The 18,418-nt window shown below is 39.3% G+C and overlaps 1 protein-coding gene across 4 annotated transcripts in view; it reads right to left on the bottom strand.

Annotated features, from left to right (window-relative positions):
* Window positions 1-5,335: 5,335 nt before the first annotated feature.
* The window catches only part of LOC115191978 (hepatocyte cell adhesion molecule-like), a 54,929-nt gene continuing 41,846 nt past the window's right edge, over window positions 5,336-18,418 (bottom strand). The window contains exons 2-6 of one of the 4 annotated variants that reach the window (XM_029750055.1): window positions 11,410-11,733; window positions 9,393-9,671; window positions 9,135-9,251; window positions 8,661-8,731; window positions 5,336-7,825 (exon numbers count right to left, since the gene is read on the bottom strand). In XM_029750055.1, coding sequence (XP_029605915.1) covers window positions 7,706-7,825; window positions 8,661-8,731; window positions 9,135-9,251; window positions 9,393-9,671; window positions 11,410-11,733 — 911 coding nt within the window. In that variant the 3' untranslated portion in view covers window positions 5,336-7,705. The remainder of the gene's footprint in view (window positions 7,826-8,660; window positions 8,732-9,134; window positions 9,252-9,392; window positions 9,672-11,409; window positions 11,734-18,418) is intronic. The other 3 variants (XM_029750054.1, XM_029750056.1, XM_029750057.1) reach the window with 3 other exon arrangements.

The following is an 18,418-nucleotide window of genomic DNA, read 5'->3' as shown; positions in this document are numbered from 1 at the left end:
CAACATTCTAGCAGTCTAATAAATACATTTCATTTATGCTATCGTAAAAATTATAATCTGGTTGTGTTTATGAAGGTAACATTATAATACGAAAGAAAATGTATTTCAAAGAACACAATAGCATTTCCATTAGTTTATGTAACTGTAGGCTGTATGTACAAAATAAAAACCACTACAACACCACAACTCAAGTGTGAGAATCCATTAAATAAACACCATAACAAATATAATTCATTATTAATTTGTTAAGAGCAGGTCTTAAGGAATTAATTCATGAATTTCAGATAATTATTTTCAAAACAACAGAATGGCATATTTTGAGTGTAAATTACTGTGCTTTGAGTGTTGCAAGTGCATGTGGGGAGCACGTGTAACACACTAGTTCTGCCCAGAATGTTGAAATAGCGCTCAAGGGGTCAGAATCTGATCTTTCTGATACTATATAGACATCAAAATGTATTATCTGCTTGTGACTCTAGAGGAATGAGCAAAAGTCACTTTTTGGCACTCCATTTCATTTCCCTGCCTCTGTGTCAATTCCAAGCTGCACTGTTAATGAGATTCTTCATATACATTTAACAATTGATAATGTTCTCACCCATCAGACTATTGTCAATTTAATATTGTCTTTAGGCTGACTCTATTATTATTATTATATGTGAGAAATTTGTTTCAATATAGTTTAGGTGTAGTTTCGATGGGCCCCCCAAAAAGACATGTCCTCGTAAAACTGTTCATAACACAAATTCTGTTTGTGATATTAAGATTCTAACCATGATAGTGTGTTAGACTGATTTAGGAAAGGTCAATAATGGGGTGGACATAACTTTAAAAATGCTAAGTAATTAAAAAAGTAAATGTATTTATGATGCTCTCAGCAAGTGTTAAATGGTAACATTTGTGGCCACTTAGCCTAGCCTACCATCTCCTGGTTGCTAAGCCTAGCCTACTATCTCTTGGTTGCTGAGTCTAGCCTAGCCTATTATCTCCTGGTCCCTGAGCCTAGCTTAGGCCGTCATTGTAAATAAGAATTTGTTCTTAACTGACTTGCCTAGTTAAATAAATGTTAAATAAAAAATCTCCTGGTCCCTGAGCCTAGCCTATTATCTCCTTGTCACTGAGCCTAGCCTAGCCTACTATCTCTTGGTCGATGAGGTTGTCAAGCCTATTGTGATTATTACTGTTATTTCAGGTCATTATGTTCTAGTCTCATAGTCTATTAATTATAGGCCTATGGTTTATTATGTGAGTCATTGGCCTACAAGACTGTTTTATCTCTATTGTGAAATCACGTTAGATGATTTGTTGTGTTTGATCAATTACAGTAGGGTATTGTGTATGCTTTTCTGATAATTAAAACATTTTGACCCACCTACATTTTTTGTAATGTTATACCTCTGAAAGGAGGGAAACATGAGAACTGATTCACACTGACACGTAGCATCAGCGGCGTATTACATAGAGCCCCGACCCCAAGTTTGGGAACCAATGTACTAACTTCGCTCTGCTTACTTCCTCTCTCTCTCTGCTTCCTCCTGCATGCATTGCAGCCTGCCTCAGCCTCACCACTGAGCGCTACATCAGTGTTTGTCTCAGTATTCTACTCTCTGTAAAGCGAAGTTATTAGAACTTAGTAGGGTATTTCTTTGCTCCTGCTGAGGTAGGCTCCGTTTAATGTTAGCGTCTTACTTCATCTTTCTAGCTGGCTAAGTAATGCTAGCCAGAGCCCTTCAACATTACTGCAATACAAGTATCTGGAAGAAACTAGCCACCTGACTGACTGACATATCTATAGGCGACTATTTACCAGTTGTGCACTCCAGAGGAGGTTTTGGGAGGAGCTATAGGTGTCACATCCTGACCATAGTAAGAGGTTATTTTCTATGGTAGAGTAGGTCAGGGCGTGACAGGGGGTGTTTTGGGTGGTTTTCTATTTCTATGTTGTTGTTTTTTGGGTTGATCTCCAATTGGAGGCAGCTAGTCCTCGTTGTCTCCAATTGGAGATCATATTTAAGTAGGGTTTTTTCTTCCTGGGTTTTTGTGGGTTATTATCTTTTGAGTAGTGTTTGTTTCTCTGCGTCACGGTTTGTTGTTTTGTCATATTCAGTTATTTATGTTTTGCAAAGTTTCACGGATTAAATAAAATGTGGAACTACAACCACGCTGCACTTTGGTCCGCTCTCTACGACAGCCGTGACAATAGGAGGACGGACTCATTGTAAAGGCTGGAACGGAATTAGTGGAACGGAGCCAAACACCTAGATTCCATGTGCTTGATGTGTTTGGTAACATTCCATTTCATGGGCCCCTCCTCCTATAGCTCCTTCCACCAGCCTCCTCTGGTGCATTCATTTTCCGAGAGTAGGTTTTTGTTTATTTGGGGGATGTCTGTGGATACGGCAGGAGTTGCGGGACAGTTTTAAAATGGCCTTTTGAAGAACACTGCAAAGATTCCTGGGTACACCACAAAGGCTGCTGGGATAAGAGTATAGTATATTCATCCATGCCTCTCATCTTTGTTGTGTAGTGTTGTGTGGGTGAAAAACAAATACAATACATACTTAGTGTACCTCACATAATACAACACAGAAGCATGCTTAATGTAAACTGCAAACAGTTGAAGAAGCAGCAGATATTCATCCTGGGGTCCACAAGTTCAAGTATATAATTGTATAAGTTCACAATGAAATTCTAAATTTTCTCCAATAGAAGGTGCTCTTGACCAATCTAAGCTCAGGTTCATCACAATACAACAAGTCTATTAAGCCCTCGTCTCAAGAAAGATTTATACAATAGTGCATAGAGCTCAGAGGTGATGGCAATAAAAAGGATAATGATTTATCTTACCATGCTCATCTCCCGGGTCTCCATCTTCACAGGGTGTAGTGATGTTGACAGTGATGGTCTGGTTACTAACAGGGCTGGCAGCTAACCAGATGTAAATTGAGTTGTAATGTTCTCTCTCTACCTCCGGAGGGAGTAAGAGGTTAGGTTGGTGGTGAGATCAGGTCTGTTGAGATCTCACATGCACCTGTAAGGTCCTAACCGTTAGGACATGGATAGCTAAACTTAAGTTTAGGCTGTTATGTCTTGTCGGCATATGTTTACCTTTATTTACTTAAATGATATGCATTTGGTTTATTGATTGCTGCCTAACATGGTGGGAATTATGTTAGAGCAACTATTTGTGCTGAACATACCAGCAGCCTATTTTACCACTACACCTTAAATGTATTCCTAGATGTCCTAATAATATAATTGAAATGAAAGGACAATGCATAGGCCTACGATATGGATGCTTTATTGATTGGGGTAGTCCTAGTCCTGATAGGGGAATCAGGCTTGCAGTCAGTCGTGCGTCTTATTAGACATCTGGGGAAAGGGTTTTCCATATTCCCCTCCACAACATAATTAATAAATAAATAGTTTTGTCAATCATGTAATAATTAAATAATGATCTATTTATGCTAATATAAGAGAGATGGTGCAGAGGTTGAGTAGATAGACTTTAATTTAAGTCATTCAATTAATTTCATTACAACATTGATGTCCTACTATTTTACCTATAGGTTGGTTTGTTGTATTGAAACAATATGTTTTATTTATCTCAGTGCAAACCATTCCACTCTTTACTTCTGTTGGAGAGAGAGAGAGGTTAATAGGGTAGTAAATTGAGCTCTTTCATGGGAGAAGGAAGCTCTTACAGGTTGTGGTCTACACAATATCTCTAACATGGTCTCAGGGGAATTCGTAAGATTACTATATAAATATGTTCCCCACCATTTAGTATGATACATTACTTTAGGTTAGGTTACATTATGAATGGAATAGCGGTCGTACAATATCACACACATTAGAGGACGGCATCACAGTCCTTACGAATTGGATGACGTAACCTATCATACATCTTGGAGGATGTATCGTATTACACGTGTTTCTCTGAGACCAGGTTGCTTGTTGTGTTGTAACAACAATTAGAATTATGGGGAGAATTTACGTTAGTGGTTCGGAAAACTAAGGACAAAGGTTAGGATAATTTACATAAAACGTAAGGTGAATGGGAAGCTAAAATGCTACAGTTCACCCTGATGCAACTTGAACACACAACCTTTGGATTGCTAGACGTCGTGATATATGCCCTACTCATCCTCCCCAACCAACCTTCCTCCTATCATTTCTGTCCTAAGTAAACTTTTGCCTTTATAATCAATACTACTTATTGGAGGGGCAAAGATTTACGTAAAATACCAAACGTCTGTCCATTGAGTCCAGTCTGGCACAATAACTACAGAGTAGGTGAAAGAGATTGTGGGAAAGTCTTTCTTTTTTCCAGAGCAGGTGTTGGAAGTGGGCAGTTAAATTTATAAAGGGCAGTATTGCACAGGTGTAGCCTGCTAAACAAAGCATTATCAACCCTGATAAGAGATTAGAAAACCACCTACTCTGGGACAATGTTACAGGATACTTAACTGTGTCAGACTTTCAGATAGAAGATTACAGGGTTATACTGTGGAGAATACAGATGGAGGGAAGAGGAAACGTACATTTGAGCATGGGGGTTTTGAATAAAACAACTTATAGATGGTGATGTTATGTCAGACCACTTTATCGTAATTTTTTTTTTACATACAGTTAAGGAAATTATTTGCCCAGTATCTTCATTCAATTAATCAATATTAAGATGAAATGTTTACATTTTAGTGCAGGACAATTGTTCTGCCAACTCTTCTATATTAGGCCTATAGAATGTCTTCCAATCTGAATCTTGTCTTGTCTGTTCCCTGAGTTCCTTGATGATATTAATAAATTATTCACAACGTAGAGGCTCTACTTAATTTGGCTTTCACTTTGTTCACTACATATATTTTATACACTTAATAATGCATATGGTCTTGTGAAAAAGTTCAACAACCAGACCCCTCTGCACCAGAAGGAAGGGTTGTCAGTGTGTGCTGCAGAAACATCTGTTTTAGGGGGAGCCAAAGGGAGTTCTTCACACTGACCATAATGCTAAAGATCAGGAATCAAAGTTAAAATGTAAAGGTACTCAATACCTTGTCCATGCTGCTGCAGACTGAAAGAGTGTACACCTAATCTGTTTTTTATACAGTAATGTTGCTAATTTCCTGTAACAAAACACTGGAGTCACAGCATTACGCAGTCTGACCTTTGTAGAAAAATACATCACATAAATACACAGAATGATAACTGAGGCACCCATGTTTTCTGACCAAAATGTGATAAAACATCATGGGCATGTCATAATTTACAAGACATGTTTTTGTAGAAAATATAATAATTTGGCACAATAATGCATGACCACAGTCCAAATGTAAAAGCATAGAAAGGGAACCATTTGAGAACATTTTACTGACACATGATTTAAGTTACACTTACAATATACAGTACACTGGCTCAGAGTACAAAATAGTGTAGTATGTACAGTACAGTATATTAAAATATAAAAACATTCAACCACTAGATGAGAAAAATACATTAGAAGAAAAACACATTGTTTCCTTGAAAGCAATACTTGAAATGTAAGAGGATTAGTCATCATTCTTTTAATATTAGAAATGTACAGCTGCCTGGCATTAAAAGTAACAGGACAAAACATCCCAAATACACTTAAACTCAATAAATAGAGAAACACACTTGAAAAAACCCCAACAATTACAGTGGTCTCTCCTAGACCCTAGAAGTAGGCTACATTTGGTATTTTATTAGGATCCCCATTAGCTGTTGCAAAAGCAGCAGCTACTCTTCCTGTGGTCCACACAAACATGACATGGTACAGAACATTAATAGACAAGAACAGCTCAAGGACAGAACTACATCAATAAAAAAAGGGACACGTAGCCTACATATCAATACATACACACAAAATATCTAGGGTAAACATTAAAACCAGAATCTAGAGGTTGTGTGTCTCTGGAGAAACATTGCCAATCTCAAACTCTTGAACGTAGCTATGGTTGCAAGGACTGAAATTTTTTTACAGGTATGCTGTAGCATTACAATCTTTGTTTCCAAAAATTCTAATGACAACAAAAATATAAACAATGGAGTAAAATTAAATCATATTGTGGGTTGTGATAAGGTAAGTATATTTTTCAAGCATGTGTGGGGGATTGACGACTATTTAACATTAGGAAATATCAAAGATTGTATACTTTTAAATGGAATGTATAGGTAAGTCTGACGTAATATATTGAAACTCAGGTAAAAAAAAAGCTCAGTAAACAAATCTAACACTTTGAATAAGTCATAAGCTTATTTTAGAATAGTGAAATGCGAATTATATTATCTTAATATTCAGTCTCAATAACTACTCTGAAATAGAAATGTAATGGCCTCCAGTGCAACAACTCACTATGGTATCAGTAGATTTGGTATTTTTTCACAGTTATATATTTGGGCTGATGTAGGTGGAGCACAAAATGCTCTAATAGAAGGAATGTCTGCAGGAGTGTGCAGGAGGGAGTAATTGTATTCTATTTTATTTGTAAATATACACCACCCGTACGGACTCGGGAGAGATGAAGGTCAAGGGACGTGTGTCCTCCGAAACACAACCCAGCCAAGTCACACTGCTTCTTGACACAATGACCGCTTAATCCGGAAGCCAGCCGCACCAATGTGTACGCCTGGCGACTGTGTCAGCGTACATTGCGCCCGGCCCGCCACAGAAGTCGCTAGAGCAATTGTGCACCATGGGTCTCCTGGTCGTGGCTGGCTGTGATAGAGCCTGGGCTCGAACCAGGATCTCTAGTGGAGATCCTGGATCGCAGCTAGCACAGCGATGCAGTGCCTTAGACTACTGCGCCACTCGGGAGTCCCGAGTGATTGTATTCTTAAGATATGATGAGCTAAATACTGTGTAGATAAGGACAAGCAATAAAGGGTCCATCATAATAAACTAAACTGTTGATTTCATACATTCAAACTGCATGAACACAGTTGTTGCCAAAGCAAGATCTGAACTACACTTAATCACGACTGCATTTTGTGAAAAGCAATAAGAGTAAAATGTCAACCAAGAACACTTTCTGAGTCAAAAGGCAAATCAAGATCTACCACTCAGAAATGTTTCAACAGAATCTATATGGTGGTTTCCAACGTACATGGTGGTTTCCAACGTAGCCTAATAGCCATTGTGCTGAGGAGTAGGTGGCTTTATCTCACCAAACATCTGCTTTTTATGTACACAGCTGCTATCCACTGGCAAGCTAAACAATGACCAGCTATAAAAAGATACAGGGGAGGCACCTACATTTAAACAACAGAACAGACAGTACTGAAATAAGCTTTGGCACAGCAATAGCATAGATAACACACTAGTGAATTGTATTAAAAGAGGTTCCATTTGTTTTAACCTATACATTGGGACAATGGGCACTTGAAAAGAGGGATCACCCTACTAATAACCCTAGGCATAGCTATTGAATTTGTCTTTATCAGTAAATCTCATCGAGGCCCCAATTCAACAAAAGACTGTGAGAATGACCAACAAAGGAAGTTTGAAATGATAACAACAGCACAATGGATAAATGGACATTTTCTCCAGGAACAACTGTGCCTCCATTAAGTTTTCTAAAATGGATATTGACTATAATTTTGTCTTAACGTCCTCTTTAGGATGTAACGCCTTCTCTTGGATGTGAATTATCACGTCTCCCTCTCAGAACCTTCCTGTTTTGCTCCTTCATGAAGTGTTAACATCCTCGCTGGCAGCCATGCGATGTAACTGGAGTGTATCATAAACTAACGTCAGGTTAGGGTTGTCTGTAAGCGACTCCAGTCCTTGTATACCTGTCCGCTCCTCCTAGACAGGGAGAGGGAGGGAGATAGGGAGGAAAGAATTGAGATGGACAAGGAAAGAGGGGGGTAGGAAAGAAAAAAGGATAATATGTTTCGTTATTAGATACTTTGTACCAGAAGAAGGAAACAAGACAAGTCTGATGCTCTGTCGTCTATTCTCATTGATCTGCAGTAGGTAACTCAACAGTCAACACATCTAGAACCATTCCTAAATCTAGTGGGAGGAACCATGAAGCCAAGCTTAAGTCCACTGACTTGGCAAATACTGTAAAAGACACAAGAATATTACTATACTGAACAAAAATAGAAATGCAACATGCAACAATTTCAAAGATTTTACTGAATTACAGTTCATAAAAGGACATCACTCAACTGAAATAAATTAATCTATGGATTTCACATGACTGGGCAAGGGAGCAGCAATGGTTGGGCCAGGGAGGGCATAGGTCCACCCACTTAGGAGCCATGTCCCCCCACACCCCCAACCCTCCCAGAAGACCTGCAGGTGAAGAAGCCTGATGTGGAGATCCTGGGCTGGTATGGTTACACGTGGTCTGCAGTTGTGATACCAGTTGAACGGGTAGGTGTGTCCAAACATTTGACTGGTACTGTATGTACAATATGCAGTGTGGCTTCTCATTGTGCAACCCAAACATTTCATATGGGCAAAACTGGTTGCAATGACATCAGGCCGGTTATCAAACTCAGGTGGTCTGTGCAACTCAAGACCAAATTAACCCACTGGCACAGAGCTAAAGCCTACAGTTGTAGCCATGAGGGCTGCTAAAGCTGCTGTATTACATCTCCTATGTTTATCAGCCTGTAGCATTATTACTAACCTGGTTACCTGCTGGTTTAATGTGAGTTATCTCTGCATACTGAATGTCATCTTGCTTTCTTTCAGGTGAGTCTATAAAGGCAAATAAAGGAAATGAAATATACAGTGTGGGTGGGAGTAACTGACAGATATGCACAAAGAACACTAAGAACTCATGTTACTATGGATTCCTGTGTCTGTGCTAGCTATCGTTTTGGCACCAGAGAAGCTATAAAGTAATGATTGTCAGAGTGTGCTTGTGTGTGTGCACCTTCTGCTTTTTCAACATTTAGAGAAGTGGTCTGAGATAATGCAACTGTCTGACCAAGCAGAGGAAGTGTGGAAGATACGCCACTTCATTTGACCTGCATCCGTTGTTCAGGCAAACATTTCCTACCTTTTGCAAAACACTATCCATGATAATTAAAAAAGGTTGTGCAGAACATGTTTTGACTTTGACAAGGAGAATGACCTCTCCCCGTTAAAAGCTAAATACCTGCATGTGAGTGTCTGTTTCTCTTCTTAAGATAGATTGCAAGACCAACAAGTCCTGAAGCAACCAGAACGCAGATTACAGCAATAATAAGAGAACCTCGAGTCCTCTCATCACCATCTGAAGTAAAAAGATAGCAACTATATTTTAATTAAAACATTGTGTTTCATAAAATGAGCTCTACCATACTTATTGTTTCATATAGAAGTTGGTATTGTCTGGATATCTGCAATGTAACATTGATACTGTACATGTTTTTACCTGTCACCTTGGAGGGATCACTCTCTATACAAGAATTTGGAACATCAGCAGACTCCTTGCTGACTGGGTTGGCAGCCTCACATCTGTAAGAGTCTCTGTTCTGTTCATCCACCTTGAGAGGTAGAGAGAGGGTGATGTTGAGGTCAGGACTGCTGGTCTGGTTGAGTATCTCCCCTCCTTTGTACCAGGACAGGGTCACCTCTCTCCCGTTCTCCACAGAACACACCACTGTACAGGAGATGTTATCATGGACCGTCACCTGAGGTTTGGACAGAACATCTGGAAGAGAAATAATGAATAAATTGGAGTTAGTGAAATGGAACTTATCTTTAAAGTAGCAAAGACCAGTTGCTACATCCTCTCACTGTCATCTGCGTTTATTTTCAGCAAACTTAACATGTGTAAATAATTGTATGAACATAACAAGATTCAACAACTGAGACATAAGTTCCACAGACATGTGACTAACATAAATGGAATAATGTGTCCCTATACAAAGGGGGGGTCAAAATCAAAAGTAACAGTCAGTATCTGGTGGGGCCACCAGCTGCATTAAGTACTACAGTGCATCTCCTCCTCATGGACTGCACCAGATTTGCCAGTTCTTGCTGTGAGATATTACCCCACTCTTCCACCAAGGCACCTGCAAGTTCCCGGACATTTCTGGGGGGAATGGCCCTAGCCCTCACCCCCCGATCCAACAGGTCCCAGACGTGCTCAATGTGATTGAGATCCGGGCTCTTCGCTGGCCATGGCAGAACACTGACATTCCTGTCTTGCAGGACATCACGCACAGAACGAGCAGTATGGCTGGTGGCATTGTCATGTTGGATGGTCATGTCAGGACGAGCCTGCAGGAAGGTCACCACATGAGGGAGGAGGATGTCTTCCCTGTAACGCACAGCGTTGAGATTGCTTGCAATGACGACAAGCTCAGTCCGATGATGCTGTGACACACCGCCCCAGACCATGATGGACCCTCAACCTCCAAATCGATCGCGCTCCCGAGTACAGGCCTCGGTGTAACGCTCATTCCTTCGACGATAAACACGAATCCGACCATCACCCCTGGTGAGACAAAACTGCGACTAGTCAGTGAAGAGCACTTTTTGCCAGTCCTGTCTGGTCCAGCGACGGTGGGTTTGTGCCCATAGGCGACGTTGTTGCCGGTGATGTTTGGTGAGGACCTGCCTTACAACAGGCCTACAAGCCCTCAGTTCAGCCTCTCTCAGCCTATTGCTGACAGTCTAAGCACTGATGGAGGGGTTGTGCGTTCCTGGTGCAACTCGGGCATTTTTTTTTGCCATCCTGTACCTGTCCCGCAGGTGTGAAGTTCCGATGTACCGATCCTGTGCAGGTGTTGTTACACGTGGTCTGCCACTGCAAGGACGATCAGCTGTCTGTCCTGTCTCCCTGTAGCGCTGTCTTAGGCGTCTCGCAGTACGGACATTGCAATTATTGCCCTGGCCACATCTGCAGTCCTCATGCCTCCTTGCAGCATGCCTAAGGCACATTCACACAGATGAGCACGGACGCTGGGCATCTTTCTTTTGGTGTTTTTCAGAGTCAGTAGAAAGTCCTCTTTAGTGTCCTAAGTTTTCATAACTGTGACCTTAATTGACTAACGTCTGTAAGCTGTTACTGTCTTAACAACCGTTCCACAGGTGCATGTTCATGAATTGTTTATGGTTCATTGAACAAGTATGGGAAACAGTGTTTAAACCCTTTACAATGAAGATCTGTGAAGTTATTTGGATTTTTACGAATTATCTTTGAAAGACAGGGTCCTGAAAAAGGGACGTAAATTTTTTGCTGAGTTTATCTAAAAACTATCATTTTTATACAATGGCTGATCAGTCCTTGTATCCACAGCTCTGTCTGAATTTGAGAGTGGTTACATTTCTCCAGACCGATCCCTCAACTTTTTAGCAAGCCAAAAGGCGACAGCTTTAGTATGGTTTCTACTGCTGATTGCCGCTTTAATGACTTGTAATTTACAGCACACACACACACTTACAGTACACAGTAAGCTGAAATGTATGTGTCGTCTTCCCTTCATCTTCATCTGCATTCTCCAAGGTATAAACCCCAGAATCATCTATTTGTAGGTCCGACAAAGTGAAGAATCCAGTAACATTGTTCCAGTGAAGGCGGTCTTTAAATCTCTTCACAAGGTTGGTATTACTTTGTTTAACAGGGTACACCTGTGCAATATTGCCAAGGTCTCCATAAAGTAAATTGCCAGACTTCAACACCCTTTCTGGAAAAGAGAGAAACGTTCCCACGATGCCATTCACCTGCCGAGTCTCTGAATGGGCTGAATGCTGGGCTGAGCAGAGTACTGTGGAGAGAAAGAGAGACTCAATATTCAACACATTGACTTAAATATCATAGTTCTTCTCTAATAATATAGCAATGTAGCAAATTACAGTTTTTCTCAATTTCTTGATAAAATGTGTCCAAACAGAATTAACATTTTATAAACAATCAACATGCAGCCGTAAAAACTGAAACACGTTGGCCAAAATTACACATTTAATTTGCAAAATGCATTAAGACTCAAAATATGAAATACATGAAACAAAATCAACTACCTCCATCAAAACATACAACTTGTAATCTATTGAAAAGTTATTTCAATAAATCGTTACACAATAGCCCAATAAATACGAACTAAACTATCAATATACTCTAACATGGTTTACCCTCTTTCATATTTATGTGCCATTTGTTGATACTATAATTATAGTATGCACCATAAAGTCATGTAAACATATCAAAGCACGGGATGTATTATTTTTCCTAAAATGATTTTATCAAAGATGACCAATGCAGAAAGAATGTCACTGAAGAGCATGAATATCCAGAAACAAAAGGCTTTATTTGACCTTTTACCATGTTGTCCTTCACAAATTCAATGATGCTGTACAGTATATACAGAGAATAAAAATAAAATACAGCAAGCTAACAAATCACTGCAAAAACAAAGCAATGTAAAAAAGGCAACACCAATACATTATACACCACATTCAGTCCATTTGTTCTTGTCTATCAGGCCACATGTTTTCATCAACATCACACTGGATGTTTTCCCGTAAAATGCAGTGAGGAAAACATCTCCTTGCATGGTGCATCCACGCTTGGCAGTCCTCTTCAGTGATTGCCGTATAACCGGAATTCATTGTATCTAGGAGGGACATCTGGTCATGTGGACGGTAATCATAAACGTTCCACCTCCACACATCTAAACCCCTCTTCATCTATGGGCCCCTCTACCTCTCCTTTGTCCTTTCCCTCGGCCTCTTACTCGGTCCATTCTTGCAAAACTGTAAAGGCCTGATGTGATGGTGACGGTTAGGAAAGAAAGTATACACCCTTACAGAAAATGGTTCCAAAAGGGTTCTTCGGCTGTCCCCATGTCCCCTTTTTGGTTCTAGATAAAAAGCATTTTTGGTTTCAGGTTGAACCCTTTTGAGTTCCATGTAGGGGCCCCTGGGGTAAGGGTTCTACGTGGAACCCAAAAGGGTTCTGCCTGAAACCAAAAATGGTTCTTCAAAGGGTTATCCTATGGGGACAGCTGAATAACTGTTTTAGGTTCTACACACTGAAATTAAGTAAACACATTCTTATTCTGCTGTTAAAGGCACAATAACTGAAATGCCATCATTGTGACAAAGAAAAAAACAATCCTTTATTACTTTCTTTTTTTTTAACTTTTATTTTAAGAGGCAAGTTCCATTGAGACCAAAACCTATTTTGCAAGAAAGCCCTGCATGTGCACAAATTATACAAAATATGCCTGAACTGCCCTAGAGGCACCAGACATTCACAGTGCAGAGAGCTCTGCAGATCATTCCATATATGGGCCGCAAAAAAACTGAATGCAGATTTACTTAATTCCGTAGTGATCAACGGGATTTCTAGTTAGTCATCCCTGTGATCGGGTCTGGTAGCTCTTATGTCTAATTTAAAAATGAAAATGAGGCCCACTAAAACGTAGCGCCGGTATTACGGGTCGTATCTTTTGAACCGTAAAAGCTACAACCAAGCTGTTTTCTCTGAGGAAAAGAGTGAGACTTGGCTTCACCGAACCTGGGAAATGCAATGGGGAAAGTGAGAGAATTGAGCGAGACTAGAAACTCAAAGACAACCTACTTCTATACTCAAGAAAGAGAAAAACATAGCTGGACTTTTACATCACTATTTAAATCAATGCTGCTATTGTTTTTAATTTCGTAAAGCAGCTTGTGTTTCTTATCCAGGCAAAGAGAGAGTCAACTGCACGAGTCGTGTAGCCGATAATCAGAGTAGAATCTGTCTGCCTTTCTGCCCACACTCATAGTTTGCTCACCTGCAGCTCACCAGCTGATGTATAGTAGGCTGTGACGTCTTTCCTTCTGCTAAACAGAACTGTCCCTGTGCAGACACAGAAAAGCTCTCAATCTCTCCAAAAACTATTGTCCAGTCTATTTAGCAGTCCGGTTTTAGTAGCAGAGATAATTTAGTCAAGTTTCGTTTTAGTAAACTGAAATGAAAAATATTTGAGCCTATAGTTTGTTCTTGGTCTATTTAGCCAGTGTTTGGCGAATATTCTTGTTGATGAAATTAACCCTGATCCAAACAATTTACCACTTAATAAAATACTTCAAAGTGCTATTAAAAGTAGTTTTTTGGGGTATCTGTACTTTACTTGATTATTTACATTTCTGACATCTTTTACTTTTACTTCACTACATTCCCAAAGAAAATGATATACTTTTTACTCCATACATTTTTCCTGACACCCAAAATTACTCTTTACATTTTGAGATCAGGACAAAATTATCAAATTCACACACTTACCAAGAGAACAACCCTGGTCATCCCTACTGCCTCTGATCTAATGACTAACTAAACACATACTTCCTTTGTAAATGATGTCTGAGTGTTGGAGCGTGCCCCTGGCTATCCATAAAATAAAATAAACAAGAAAATTATGCTGTCTGGTTTGCTCAATATAAAGAATTTGGAATTATTTATAGTTTTACTTTTGATACTTAAGTATATTTTAGAAATTAGATTTACTTTTGATACTTAAGTATATTTCAAACCAAATACTTTTAGACTTTTACTCATTTTCTATTAAAGTATCTGTACTTTTACTTAAGTGATGACAATTCGGTACCTTTTCCACCACTGCTTCATTTAAAACCAGTGATGTTGCTGAGATGGTGCTATGCCTTGGTCTGAAGCCTGACTGATGCTGATTTAGAATAGATCTCGTAGCTAGCAGAGATTGACAGTTGATTAGAGATTCATCAATTTTGTCAAACTGGTCCTTGACTAAAAAACACTTTCAATGAAAATGTTCATTCTTCATTTGTGTCCGGGAAACCAGCCCACCAATGACATGGTGCTCTGTGTTTCTCTATGTCTATTTGTTTTCCTGCTCATCCAGGATAAGCAAACACTGACATACAAAAACAAAGGTTAGACCATAGCTTTATACACTGTTTAATAAATTGTTAAAACACATGTATTTTGAAAAAAAAACACCATTGCATCTAGCTGCCACAATTTTGCAAGTGTCAGAAAACACCTCAAACTGTTATGTTAGGCTGTAGGACTATGTTTAATAATCAACATAACCACAAAAAAACGTGTTCACGCATTATAACGGTCAGAACATACAGTAGGTTTACAACAAAATAGAGAAACACATTAATCTTAGTCAAAATTGACCAGGACAAAAGACGACAAAAGCTCTTCGCATGCATGACTTGTTACAGCAACATATAACTTCAGAACTGGCCAAAATATCTTTGTACTGGCTAAAGCCAGCGGCATGAATTTAAATTGTTTATATAGTTAGAGACAGATACAATATATTCAGTGCTCTCCACTAATTTTGTCACCCTTGGTAAATCTGAGCAAAATGGGCAGTGAAAAAAAACGTCTTTATTGTTTATCCTCTTGTTCTTTCATTAAATAAATTCACACAAATCCAACCTTTAATTAAAGCAAAATAATTGAAAGAAAAAATACATGCTTATCATAAAACAAATATTTTTTCTCAAATATACAGTACCAGTCAAACGTTTGGACACACCTACTCAGTCAATGGATTTTCTACATTTTTACTATGTTCTACATTGTAGAATAATAACACATATGGAATCATGTAGTAACCAAAAAAGTGTTCAACATATAAAAATATATTTTAGACTTTAGATTCTTCAAAGTAGCCACCCTTTGCCTTGAAGACAGCTTTGCACACTATTGGCATTCTCTCAACCAGCTTCATGAGGTAGTCACCTGGAATGCTTTTCCAACAGTCTGGAAGGAGTTCCCACATATGCTGAGCACTTGTTGACTGCTTTTCCTAAACTCTGCGGTCCAACTCAATCCAAACCATCTCAATTGGGTTGAGGTCGGGTAAATGTGAAGGCCAGGCCATCTGATGCAGTATTCCATCACTCTCATTATTGGGGAAATATCCCTTACACAGCCTGGAGGTGTGTTTTGGGTCATTGAAAAACAAATGATAGTCCCACTAAGCGCAAACCAGATGGGATGGTGTATCGCTGCAGAATGCTGTGGTAGCAATGCTGGTCAAGTGTGCCTTGAATTCTAAATAAGTCAAAGACAGTGTCACCAGCAAAGCACCCCCACAGCATCACACCTCCTCCATGCTTCACAGTGGGACCAACACATGCGGAGATCATCCGTACACCTACTCTGCGTCTCTCAAAGACATGACGGTTGGAACCAAAAATCTCTAATGCCCATTGCTGGAGTTTCTTGGCCCAAGCAAGTCTCTTCTTCTTATTGGTGTCCTTTAGTAGGTTTTTTGTTGTTGCAGCAATTCGACCATGAAGGCCTGATTCACACAGTCTCCTCTGAACAGTTATTGTTGAGATATGTCTGTCACTTGAACTCTGTGAAGCATTTATTTGGGCTGCAATCTGAGGTGCAGTTTATTGCCAATTTCTGAGCCTGGTAACTCTAATGAACTTACCCTCTACAGCAGAGGTAACTCCGGGTCTTCCTTTCCTGTGGTGGTCCTCATGAGGGCCAGTTTCGTCATAGCGCTTGATGGTTTTGCGACTGCACTTGAAGAAACTTTCAAGTTCTTGAAATTTTCCGGATTGACTGACTTTCATGTCTAAAGGTAATGATGGACTGTAATTTCTCTTCACTTATTTTAGCTGTTCTTGCCATAATATGGACTTGGTCTTTTACCAGATAGGGATATCTTCTGTATACCGACCCTACCTTGTTACAACAAAACTGATTGGCTCAAACGCAGGAAGGAAAGAAATTGCACAAATTAACTTTTAAAAAGGCACACCTGTTAATTGAAATGCGTTCCAGATGACTACCTCATGAAGCTGGTTGAGAGAATGCCAATAGTGTGCAAAGCTGTCATCAAGGCAAAGGGTGGCTAGTTTGAAGAATCTCAAATATAAAATATATTTAGATTTGTTTAACACTTTTTAGGTTACTACATGATTCCATGTGTTATTTCATTGTTTTGAGGTGTGTTATTTCATAGTTTTCACTATTATTCAACAAATAGGCATTTTCAACCATTTAGCTATTTTTTAATAGCCATTTCCTGATTTGTGCAGCTCAACAACCTTTTGTTGCACATCATTACTGTATTCTCGGGTATTTCCCATAGTGATACTGTCACGTTCTGAACAGTAAGGGGTCATTTGTTATTGTAGTTTGGTCAGGACGTGGAAGGGGGGTATTTGTTTTATGTGGTTCGGGGTGTGTGTTTATGTAGAGGAGGGTTTGTTTAGAGTATTCCGGGGTTTTGGTCTATGTTCTATGTTAGTGTATTTCTATGTTCAGTCTAGTCTATATATTTCTATGTTTAGTTAATTGGGATTGGGCCTTCAATTGGAGGCAGCTGTTCCTCGTTGCCTCTGATTGAAGGTCCTATGTATAGGGGTGTGTTTGTCATGGGAATTGTGGGAGGTTGTTTGTGCATAGCTGTGTGTAGCCTGCATGACTGTTTAGCTGGCGGTTGCGGTTTTGTTTTGTTGTTTTTGTATAGTGTTCATCATAAAATAAATATGAGCATTCACATACCCGCTGCGCCTTGGTCCACTTCCTACGACGGCCGTTACAGATGCAGAAATATGGAAACTGTATGTCCTCATATTTATACCCCAGTGAAACAGAAAGTCATGGCTCACCACTTATTAAGTGTTCCTAATCACTCAGGTGAACTTAAAAACGTAAAATATGAATGTGAATATACTTGATTTTAATTGTGGCACACATGTTTCAGAGAGAAATATTAATCACAATTTCTTACAATAATTTTACTTCAATTAATAGGTTTGATTTTTGAACATTTTGAATGAAAAACCAAATAGGATAAACAGCAACAACAACAAAAACATCACAGCCCGTTTTGCTCTGTATACCGAAGTAAATGTTATGATGTACCATTAGCTAGAGCTAGGCAAAAGTTGGCAAACGTTAGCTTGCTAGTTCACTAACTTTAGCTATTATTTTTGCCTCAGTCACACTAGACCTGAATCAAACAATGAAACAAGCGGCTAAACTATTAAACAGCAATACATTTCACCGTAATGTGAGTTGTTATTAGTCAGTATAGCAATGTAACGTTATTGATCTGTCAGTTTCCCTAGCTAATTCACTACTTTTCACACTGACACAGTATAAACAGCTCTACAGGCATCACTGTCATGGTGCACAGTCAGTACACAACACTATGCTCATCATGTCTTAGCAGGATCAGATGGTGACAGGTGTCCCAGCAAGGTCAGACAGCCAGGGAAGACCAGTCGATGGAGCTCAGGTGAATTTTGCAATATATTATAACAATTAGTGAACAGATACAAAGTTCCATCTTGAGTTGATGGGTAGGCTACAGTGTGATCTGGGAATAATGGTAATTTCAATTATTGAACCATTGATTGTTTTCTTGGATAATATAATGTATAAATGTACACCAAGGTAATTCTTTGTCATGCCTCATCTGAGCAGTATCAGATGGTGACAGGGGT

This window comes from Salmo trutta, chromosome 4, assembly GCF_901001165.1.
Source record: "Salmo trutta chromosome 4, fSalTru1.1, whole genome shotgun sequence".
In the NCBI taxonomy this organism is placed as follows: Eukaryota; Metazoa; Chordata; class Actinopteri; order Salmoniformes; family Salmonidae; genus Salmo; species Salmo trutta.
Note: the sequence above shows the minus strand (reverse complement) of the source record. Positions and strands in the feature narration are given on the sequence as shown.